Raw genomic sequence first — 12,071 nt, 5'->3', positions numbered from 1 at the left:
TTTAAATATTTGATTATATCATATCCTTATAGTTAATTATGAAAGGCTATTTTATTTTTGGCTCATGATTTTCTGCTTCTGTGTAAAAAAAATTCCTGCTTTAAACATTTATCTTTAATAGCTGTGGGTGAAGGAAAATGGCCTTAAATTCGACAGGTAAATTTATTCATGCTTATTTTTTTTCTGGGGGTTTAAATAACTTAAAATTCAGTTTGGCAATAAGATTTTAAAATAAGTGGTAGATAGTTCATCAGACAGCTCAGTGCATTTCTTGTTCTCACAATAGCCTTTTATACAGTAACCCAAGAAGTGCACACATATTTGGAAATTCATTTTATTAAAATTAATGAATTGCCAATCAAATGCATATTTTATTGACAGCCAAAAACTCACTTTAGGTTTCAGGCCAATACAGTATATTGCAGTTTTCCTTTTTACTGCATGCAGTCATAATATAAAAAGACAGCAACAATGTTACAAGTCAGTATTGATTGCATTAAAACTTTGCATGTAGTATCTGCATGTCTAGCAGACATAAACCACCATATTGCATCATTATTTGTTTATAGTGATTGTAAGACATTTATGTGTTATATCTTCTGGGAAGCTATTTTATAAAAGTAGAGTAAATTTCCAAGAAATTAAATTAAAATTAAAGTTTCTCATCTTTCCTTTAAGTTGATTTAAATCTTACTCTCATAAATTAAATATATTTTGAAGTGCTGTAATGTGTGCGACATTTTAACAGCCTCACAAAGTTATAGAACCTAGTTGTCCATTTTCATAGGAAACACCATTGTAAACCTTCTCTTTTTAATTAATTAGCTGAAAGCATTTCTGTCGTGTTCATGCACTGGTCAAATAAACATTTATGTGCATTTTGCATCTTCAATGGAAGATTAAATCGTAGAAATTCAGTAATTTACCTGGAAGAAAGGCAATCCTGAATTTATAACAATCCTTCCCAAAAGAAAGAGTAGACTCCGTGTATGTGTATGTGCACACATACACACACGTACATAAATTCTGTGCAATATCCTGTTTTCTCATTATATCAACCTAAGGTCCATTTTAATGTGACCCTCCCTCCCTAAAGCCTTACTCCAAACAAAGGTCTAGATCCAGGACAGAACAAAACAAAACCCTTCTAATTAAAGTTAATTATTTGTTTAAAAAAATGGGTATGTATAAAATTCACTTATTGCCATCTGCATATAGAACCATTTCCTCTCTCACACTGAAATTGTGCTTATATATGCGAACAAAATTTAGGTGAGGTGAACCTGTGCCAGAAAGCTCCCCCCATCCTCTGCAAGCAGGGGATACGTTTTAGGCTAATCTCCAAAGGTATTAATGTTTTTAGCAGGAACTTCTGCTATTATTTATATCTTCAGCTTTTCATATTTTGTTCTGTTCTTATTGCTCGAAAGTTGGAAAATCCCCTTAATTGACAGATTTGCAAGTGCATGTCACAAGTGCAGATGAAATTCTTAGGTATGCACAAATATTTGATAATAATTCTTACCATATTAGTGCAACATATTTTTTTACTTCATGGTAGCCTTTTCAATGAACTGATGCTTTAAAATAGCAAAACAAGGCCTGTTTAATCCCACTCATTTTGAATTGCAATCCAAATAGTTATACAAAGACTTAAAACGTGAATAGCTAAATTATACCCACCTATCTATAGGTCTTTTATTTGTATTCCATAGTGTTGCTAAAGATAAAAATAAGAATAAGTTATTTTCTGGAGCACGGTTCTCATTTTTGGATTATGCTTTCATCAACTTCCATAGCGACCAAGGCTAATAGGAGTTGGAGAGCCATAGGTTACCCCTACTGTTCTATAACATTTTTCTTGTCTATTAAAGAGGGGTTTACGTGCAGAGACACATCTTCTCCCTTACATCTTTCTTGCTACTATTATGGAAAAGGGAGTTTAAGATTTCTTTCTGGCAGCTTGCCAACTAGCTGGCTGGCAGTCTTTCGGTGAATAATATAACTGGGGAATGATATCACTGGGATAGCGGTACTAAACTTCTTATTAAGGCTACAGCAGAAACCTTCTTTTTCCAATGCAGTTGGACCCAAAATACCAATTGCAATTGGCATGTGGAGGAGGTCCCATTGGCGCCAATAAGCATTGCTTCTGTTTAGAATTGTAGCTGAGGCAGCTACAAAAGTGCCTCTTTTTCTATGTGCTGTAGTATAAGCGAGAATTGTGCTGCTCCCTTCCTCGCGGCCAATGGCAAATAAAAAATTAACCAGCTCTGAAATGTAAGATCTAGTCTAATGTATGGATGCAGCTATATTGAGGTTATAAAATAAGAAGGTGGGGTAAATTAATATGCCAAATCCAATCTAATCATCTGGCTGACTATGCAACAACCAATCATAATAATACCGTTGGCATTGACAAAATCACCACCAGTCAATTGGAATAACATACATCCTACAATGATACCTTTAATATTATTATTAAACAACATTTCTCTATCCCTTAATAGGCAGGCAAAAATGCCATAGCCAGTCTAAATATCTGGATCACTGTGCAATAATGGCAAGGGAGATTGTTCCATAGCAGGTGCTATGGCAAAAAAGATTCATCTTCTGGTCCCTCTAATTGTCATTTGCTGACCGATGGTAACCAGAATATGCCCATTCTGCTGAAAAACAATGGGAAAAAATGGTCCCATGAATAATGTGGTCCCAAGCCATCAATGACTTTAAAGATGACAATGAGTACTGATATATTTGGCATATCATTGGGTTTTTTTCTTTATCTCTTACTAAATAAATAAAGTTGAGAATATTTAATATTTTTAGTTTTGGCTTCTTGGCATATAATTATGGTATGGCCATATAGTTATGCCCATTGCTACCATCTCAGAATATAATTTCCTATATTTTTGAACAGGGCGTTTTAAGTTTTTTTCAGTCTGTGGAACCTGTAAAATATCTTTCTTGTGATCAAAGATTAGTATAAAATAAAATCCAATAGTTAAAAAAAGCAGATTGCATATAAAAAAGAACAAGTTGCAAAATCAACTGAGCTTATCAATTGGTCATCTGCATATTTTGCATATGAGGTAGCAAAATTTAGCTACATTTAGGGTAACGGGTATCCAAAAGGAGAATTTTTAATAAAATTGTGGAATGACCATTTAAGCAGCAAATACACTTAAATGTGGGGTTATGAATATGGGCTATGTGTCAGGAAAAATCAGGTAATATATTATAGTTTAACCCTTTGCTACATGGACAAAATCTTAGAAAATCATGCTGTTTTTTAAAAAAAAATAATCCAGAACCTCTGATCAAGAGGCAAAGCTCTATTGGTAGAAGATTAACTGTGCTCATGCCCTTAGTCTCTCAAAGAATCCATCAAGTTTTCATGGAACCATACAGTACTATGGAACAGAGTTTGAAAATATATTCTTTTAAGATGTTCACTTCTTAATTCATATGTGGAATCCCAAGCTTTCCACTGCATATATATGCCCTAATCAACTTGTGCTCTCGGTGAATTCACTGTGTTATATCTAGATATATACAGCTTAAATGAATGTGAAATATTGACTAGCTTTAAACATAAATGCTGTATTTAAAACCAGCAGTTGGATGTAAACCACTGTTGTTAAACTTAACACTTTCTAAGTTAGATTGTGGAAGAACTTGATGACTAAATCAAAGTATCTGAAATATGGTGGCAGAAAAACAATTTCTTGCAATGTTCTGCCATGGTATTCAAATATGATATGACATAGTATATAAAAATCATGGGATATATGATGCTATTAGAGAATAAAATTTCAGCACTTTCACTAAATTCATAAAATATGATGATTCCATATACCTATTTAGCTTTCTTGTCTATTTAGCTTTCTTGTGATAATAAGGAAGTCGGTTTGCCATTTTTAGAATTTTTGTCTCAAAATTATGTTAATAATAATATTTGATATAGTAAATCCCTTTAAAATATATTACCAATAAAGGTATTGTTATATATAAACCAATAAAGGTATTGTTACTTTACTCTACAGTCCAGCCCTTTATATTTTATATAGATAGGATATACACTATTTTACTATAATAAAACTAATTCGTTGAATAACTCTTCAGAAATAAGTTGACAATTTAGAAAATCCACACAAATAAATCATATGAACTGCTTAAATCAGCAGTTCTAAGCACAAATTTTAACATAATTTGATATTTGGTATGTCTCTATACTATCTTAAAATTGAAACATATACAATTATTTTATAATTTTTAAGTTCCGATTGAATGCTGGTAGATTTTAGTATACATAAAATATGATCCCTACTCCTTATTTAATATTAATATGAGTATAATTACATAAAATATGCATGCATGATGTGTCATTGGATGGTTACAGTCTTACAATAGTCTGTATTATAAGGCTTTTATTTTGTATATACACAATAGTGTGCATATACACATAAATATACATGCAAGCATGCACACTATATTGTAAGTGTGTATATGTATATATTATGTTTGTGAAGTTAAATATTGCATGGAACGTTTGTAGACAAAATAATTGCTTGTAAGTTTATAAGTAAGTCTCCACAGATTGGAAAAGTAGCCTTTCCAAAATAAAAGTTGCTTTTGTTCTTTCCATCTTCAAACTGAAGACATATTTTCTATATTGTTAAAGCGAGGATGTGGGAAATTAACCATTGCAGTATTTAGTATCCTAAATACTTTATTTTTATGTTTTCTTAAAGAAAAATGTGTCATGACCAAATGAAATGACATTGTTGGGAACATGGACTTTAGATGCTATTGGAAAAAATCCAGTATTTAAATGTTTAAATATGCTTATTTATACTTGTATTAATGGAATTGTAAAAAATATTGTTTTCTTGGGTATCAAAATACTCTGGAGCTTAAAGCCAAGAAAATTCTGAATATGATAAATGCTGAAATAAGTTTGCTTTGCTTATATGCTCAGACTCTTGCTTGGTTTATTGATTCTGCTAATGGTGTCAAAAAATTTATTATTCTGGGGTTGCTTTTTTAGGGGTGGGGAGAGAATGAGATGTTACTATTGCCTTGCATTAAGCATCTTTCTCCTTTTGTCAGATGTAGGGGAGAAATGCAAAACTTGTTTCAGTTTAATTGTTTTAACCATGCAACAATGATCAGTATAGCATCCCATAACTAATGCCGACCCCCTCCCAACTTTCCCAAGCAACATTCACTGTGCATTTAAAAGGTTTTTGTGGTTTAAATGTTGTTACATATTTTACAGCATTAGGATCTATGGAATATTTTGACAACTGCAACAGTTCAATGAAGTTGGTAATTTCTTCTTTTAATTATTTTTCATTGAACAGATTTGGAGTTACACTTTTTTTTAAAAAAAGTTTGTTTTTCTAATGCTTTTCAACACATTGCATAATCTTTTAGCATATGAAATAGCCTTTGACTCTATAGGTAGCAGCATTTTAATTTGATTGATGTTGACACAATAGTATGGTATTCTTTCAGCTGGTGATCATACGTGAATGACTGTACATCACTAGATGAGCTGGTGCTTGTGGCTTCACGGATTGTCTGCAAGGTCCTAATCCACTAGAATGGGAAATGAGGCTGGCTTTATACATTTCATTGAGTAGAATGCTGGTACATACAGGCTTCAAGGTTCCCCCACCCCCTTAAACTAACATTGTGAAAGTAATGTTTCATGGATTGTTTAGATGGGGCCTTTAAACTTGAATTTGTCTGCTTTAAAAAATGGTAATTCCAGTAAATGTTTAAATATCTAGCAGCTTAAACATTAGGGATACAGATAAAACTGCCAGAATATTGATACAATAATAAAGTTTGTTTCCAGTGTCACCTTAATCTCATTAAAAAAAAAACCACATCTGCCCTGTTTAGTCTCATCTCTATAGAACCTTTTAGCTATGATTTCATATTACTTTTTAAAAAAAATATGGATCTGGAAACCTAAACGTTTCTGAAATTAAAATACCAAATATAGGGGGATGGAAATTACACATGCTTTTTAGGGTATATTTTTTACTTGAAGAAGTAACCTTTTCCAGGTACAAATATAACAAGATTTTGATCCTCCGACCTCATTTAAGCCCTTTCCCACTTTGTGTTAAAGGCTTGCTCCCTCCCCGCATATTTTATATTCAGACTCTTTGCTTCAGTCAAGGTTCATTAATACACAAGCATGCCTATGTGCACGCAAATTTAAACTTTACACGTTTATTATAGCAAGTTTGTTATGTTTTCTTAATACAATCCTTTGAATTTAAGAGCAGCATTATGTTTCGCAGTCTACCAGGCTCTGTGCTACCAAACTGGGAGTCAGTAAATATTCATTATTTTGTGATATTTTTTCTACTCTTTTAAGTATTGAGTTTTGATAACTAAAAAAATGAGCATTTTTGTTATCCCAGTTTGTTAACATTGATGGCTGAAATATAAAGATACTAATAGGATGGGTTTTTTTTAAGTGAGAAGCATGCACATGCAGCTGTTTCTATCAGCACATTTAGTCATACCCAAACTTTATTTTAATGCAGTTGTCTTTTTATTAGTTCTACCTAGCATTTAAAATAGTTCTACCTAGCATTTAAAAGCTACCTCCACAAAGCAGTATTAACAGTATTAATTACAATAGCTTGTAATTCAGCAAAAAAATAATAATCATGAAAAATTAATGGATTTACTGATTACATTTCAAATAAAATTAGGTTCAGCTCTACTGTTGTACATTGGTAATGTTTTTAACAAGCAATGTTAAAGTATTGTAATGCTTTGTATAACAATTCAGTAATCTAACTCTAGGCATATAGACTAACAAATAAAACACTAGGCTAATAATCCATAATAGCATTTAAGTAACAATGAAAAAATTAATCTATAATTAAAGTTCCCTTGTATTAATAAACTTTGTAAATGTGTCTTCTTTCCTTTCAGCAAGGAGTAAATAATGCTGAGAAGTTTGACTATGTAAGCAAACCTTTTAATAGTTACAATTTATTTTCTGTAATTTTACAAAATATTTATAAACTATAGTGTAGCATCACTGGAGGCAAGCCTCACTCATTTTTACAGGTGCTTTTTTTTCTCTTCTGTGAAATTTAGAAGCATTTGCTTTTCAGTTTTAAACTAACCGCAGAATGTCATTGAATTTCAACTAGACTAATGTCTCAACTCAGAAAATGTATGTAGTATTTTAACTGAAGTTAAGATAAATAAATATTAATTTTTAATTTAAACTAACTATAAGTTTATTTTAGACATTGCAGTAAATAGTAATTTATATTAAAGCAGAAAATCTCTTCCTTCTTTCTTGTGGAATACATTTGTTCTTATAAAATGACAGCATTGCTTAATATCTAAATCTAACTTGGTTATTTGCACTGAATACTTACTATAAAGTGCTATTTGATACATTTTGAAAAAATAATCATGCTTTCTTTAGGTGATGCAGTTCATGAATAAAATGGCTGGAAATGAATATGTCGGTTTCAGTAATGCCACGTAAGTATGTTTCCTATATTAATTTTGACACTATGAGCAATAGTTAATATTAATGTTGTACATAACATTTTATTTTATTCGTCAGATCTTTGCTTCAGCTAGAACTTTGGGTATGGGAAAATATTTTCCTTTATGCTGGATTTCTTTTTTTCTCTCAGAAAAGTTTTATTTTTTTATTCTCTTACATACCATTTTAAATATACATTCACATAATTATTCTTCTTTACATTTATCATTCTCATACATTTATTATTTCATTTAATAGGTTATACATATACAGTTTGGGTTTCTTTGTTTACCATCCCTTCCTGTTGCAACACCACTTTATTTTCCCTTTCTTTTCTCTCTCTCTCCCTTCTCTACTTTCCTCCTTACTCCTCTGCTTTCCCTTCAACTAGGACTTTGGGTATAGGAGAAATATTTTCCTTTATGCTGGATTTCTGTAGAAGTACTTCACCTTATGGCACTGTCTGTTCCAAAAACCAAGGGAAAGGGGAAGAAAAAAATCTCCTTCCTTTCCTCCACTAAGAGTTGAGGATATAGGAGAAAGAGAGGTTATTTCTCTTCTACAAGTTTGGTGAAGACATCAATTTTGCCTCACCATTGTTGCCCCCTATAAACAACCGCAGCTCTCTGTAGAGAGAAAGTAAGTTCTTTCTTCCCCTCAAAACGTTTTTCCAGAAGCAGCACAAGGCGTGCTTTTCTGTAACAGTTCAGCTTATAACACAGCAGTATGAATTTGCTGTGTAATTTCTGTCTATTGGAGTGATGATGGATAACTTTCTGACTTATATTGCATTCCTATGTTTCTCTTAACATCTAAATAATTTCTATTGTATTCTCAAGTAGTTATAACAGATATATTATCAATATTTTAGTTCCATTACTGAGTTGTAACTTTATTTACAAAAATTATGTAGTTTAATACTGAATAGTGAATGCAATGTCTTTTGCATTGAGGCTTATAATATGCTACAGCAGTAATTTGTTCTTTTTAAGGTAATTTCCACACAAATAGTTTGTGCCTTCCCAAACTACACACGCTGCTAGAGTTAACAACAATTAAATATATATATATCCTATCAACTGCATTGTTAGTAAGTATTTAGTGTTTTGATGTCCATTTCTGTTCCTTTTCTCCCTTAGATTCCAGTCTGAAAGAGAGAGTGGAGACAGAAACTTTGCAATAGGCTATTATCTGAAAGAGAAAAAGGTATGCTTTTCAGTTATATTTACTCCCCTCCCTTAAATGTATCTAATGTCAATTGAACAAACTACAAATAACATTTTATTTCTTCATAATGACAGTTAAGGTAAATACAATATTGATATAATAAAAATGCAGCGATAGTGTAATCCTTCCATTTTGGTGTCTGTGATTTACACAAATTGATTGATGGGACCTGTACAAAGCCTCATTTAAAGTGTATATCACTTCTTGCATATCACGTTACTTAGCATGGCTTGCACTGAAGCCTTCAGTTTGTTTTCAAACAATGTGTTTTCCCAGTCTTTCTGCATAGAGTTGTTTTTGCACCTGGTTGCAGGTTCTCTATGTTCAGCATTATGATATTTAGCAACATCTTTATAAATGCTGGTGCTGAGGGAGTAAGCTTTCCTTTTCAGATGGCATGAATTGTGCCTTTTTGCTTCAGCAAATATCTCTTGTTTTGGATATTCCTTCAAGAGAGATCTTGTATCCAAAGTTTAGCCTGAGTCACTATTCTATCTCAGAAGTATCAGCATTCTCTGGCAAATCTACCCAACTTTCCTGGTTTTGGTGACTATGAGGAAAAGGGCAGGAATCATAACCTGAGTCAAATGCAAATCTAAGTAAACAACTACCGCATTTTTTGGAGTATAAGACGCATCAGAGTATAAGACGCACCAAGGTTTTGAAGAGGCAAACTAAAAAAAAAAGTTTTTGCACTCTGCAAACCCTCCCAAAACGGCCCGTTTTTTGTGAAAATGGGCCTGTTTTTTTCCAAAAAAAGGGCATGAATACCCTTTAGGAGGCTTGTAGAGTGCTCTGGCGGGCAAAAAGGAGCAAAAACATCCAATTTTTCATGAAAACTGGCCTGTTTTTTTGTAAAAGAAAAAAAAGGAGGGCATGGATAGCCTTTAGGAAGCTTATAGAGTGCTTCTGGGGGCTGGGAGGGATTAAAATTGAGCAAAAAAACCCAGGCTGTTTTTCACTCATTTCTGCCCTCCCCAGCTCCCAGGAGCTCTCTGAAACCTTCCTAGAGGCTATGCACGGCCATTTTGGTGAAGGGGGCGGGATTTCAGAAGGCAAAAAATGCTGTATTCAGTGTATAAGACGCACCCAGATTTTCAGTCTCTTTTGAGGGAAAAGGTGTGTCTTATACTCTGAAAAATACAGTAAATAGATTACCTCTTTAAAAAAATCACAATTACAAGCAAGCAACTTGTCATATATCTACAAAGAAAAATCTGTGGGTGATTCTTTTTAATATGCATGCATGAAACAAAAGATGGATATTCCCATTAGGTTCACAGAGATAATTACTGAAATCCTTGTAACATTACTCATTATATTAACAGTAGTTATCTTCCAGTTTTAGTATACATATGATAACCTTTATTGCTGTATCATGATGTACTAAAATATTCTATTATTTTGAAGTGTTTTCCAGAGGGAACGGATATGGTTGGCATATTGGACTTCTATTTCCAGGTAGCTAATTAATCTCTAGAATATTTGTTATCCTTGGAGAAGAATATATAGGTTAAAATTTTATTTATATAAATATTTTCACAGCAGAGGATCCAATCTTTTGTTTGGGCCAAGTATGTTAACTAAATGATTTTCCAATTGAATATGTTTTAATAAATTAGAATTTCTCATTCTCTGATCTTAATGCAAATTAAGAGTTGATTGCAATCCCTGACCTAAGAATTATATATTTTTGTAGTGAGAATGTAATATGTTTTGCAGCCAGTTTTGTAGTACTATTCAGAGAAGAAATTGTTAATCATATCCTTAGTACTTTTACACTGGTTAGGTTAACTAAAACATACTTTCTTATCATTAATGTTGTTTCTGATTAAAATATGAGATTTTCCCCCTACTCATTAAGTTAAACATGGTAGCTTTGAATTTTACACACTAGTAAATAATATAAATTGTCCTGGTTCTGTCACATTATTGTTTGTACTACTCATCTCTGCAGAAACAGGAATACATAGGTTTTTTTAATGTTTCTTTTAAAAATATCAGTCTTTTATCAATACAAGCTTCACTGATTAGCTTGTACTGATTAGAAGACAAGTTTTTTTTAAAAAAAAATTTACGAAGCTGTTTTATGAGTTAATCTTGTACCATGATAATCACTTTTATTTAAAAACTTTGCTAGCATCAGATGCTCACTTCAAGCTCACTGAAATAGGCCTTAATTCCCTAATCTGGAAACAGTCTATCTTCACATGCTGTATTGTTCATAGGGTAATAGGCTCTTTATGGGTTCAGGCTCCCTTTTGTAAGGTAGTCCTTTCATCCATTTAATTACATAGCCTTCTATTTGCATAGGTTGATCAATGTTTCCTTGTTCTCTTCATTTTTCCTAAGCTGTGCTCCATAGAAGTGACTTGTGAATCTGCTAGTGTCATGGCAGCCACCCTTGCCAATGGCGGCTTTTGCCCCATCACTGGTGAGAGAGTCCTAAGTCCTGAAGCAGTTCGGAACACTCTAAGTTTGATGCATTCATGTGGCATGTATGACTTCTCGGGACAGTTTGCCTTCCATGTAAGTGTTTGTTTAGAGAGATCTGTTATAAAAAATGTTTAGTAGTTCTTTTTAAAAAAAGAAAGAAATAACTTATTAAAACCAGTGCTAACAGCAATTAGCAAATTCACCATGGGCTGTAAAAGGCATTTCCTGTCATATAGGCTAGTTAGAACTCAAATGACAGAAATGAATCCAGAAAAACAAAAGTATTTTGAGATATCACCTAAATAATCCCTGGGATGTAAATGTACGCTAATTGATACATTTTGAAAATCTATTGTTACCTTGACAGATAATATGAATATTCAATGAATGCCAACTAAGTATTAATAAGTATATACTAACGGTTTAAATTGTGTGTTCATTTAGGTGGGTCTTCCTGCAAAATCTGGAGTTGCTGGTGGCATTCTTTTGGTTGTTCCTAACGTTATGGGCATGATGTGCTGGTCACCTCCGCTAGACAAGATGGGCAACAGCGTTAAGGGGATTCACTTTTGTCATGTGAGCAAGCCTCCTTACTCAAATTGTTACTAGTCTGTAGCTACAAGTATAATGATCATTAACATTTACACCTATCTCAGTGAAGGTAGGGAGGTTTGCATTTTTCTTGAGCAGAAATGCTTATGTGTTCATTGTTAGAATCAAAGCAGATAAAGATGGAAGATTTTTAAAGCAAAAGGATGGATAATTACACATCCCAACAAGCTACACACTAAGCAAAGATAAAAAGTAGGTGCATTTTGAAAGTGGAAGAAATGTTGACAAAATGCATGCATTTCTTTTCAATCCTGAT

At 32.7% G+C, this 12,071-nt stretch overlaps 1 protein-coding gene across 5 annotated transcripts in view; it reads left to right on the top strand.

The window, feature by feature from the left end:
* The window catches only part of GLS (glutaminase), a 77,820-nt gene that overhangs the window by 26,160 nt on the left and 39,589 nt on the right, over positions 1-12,071 (top strand). For all 5 annotated transcript variants that reach the window (XM_087707801.1, XM_087707806.1, XM_014060917.2 and 2 more), the window contains 6 exons: positions 6,967-6,999; positions 7,475-7,533; positions 8,680-8,746; positions 10,178-10,228; positions 11,120-11,296; positions 11,648-11,779. In XM_087707801.1, the coding sequence (XP_087563927.1) occupies positions 6,967-6,999; positions 7,475-7,533; positions 8,680-8,746; positions 10,178-10,228; positions 11,120-11,296; positions 11,648-11,779 (519 nt within the window). The remainder of the gene's footprint in view (positions 1-6,966; positions 7,000-7,474; positions 7,534-8,679; positions 8,747-10,177; positions 10,229-11,119; positions 11,297-11,647; positions 11,780-12,071) is intronic.

This window comes from Thamnophis sirtalis, unplaced genomic scaffold (assembly GCF_051295495.1).
Source record: "Thamnophis sirtalis isolate CommonGarterSnake01/CBP01778 unplaced genomic scaffold, rThaSir2_p1.2 scaffold_1, whole genome shotgun sequence".
Classification (NCBI taxonomy): domain Eukaryota; kingdom Metazoa; phylum Chordata; class Lepidosauria; order Squamata; family Natricidae; genus Thamnophis; species Thamnophis sirtalis.
This window is presented reverse-complemented; position numbering and strand designations above follow the sequence as displayed.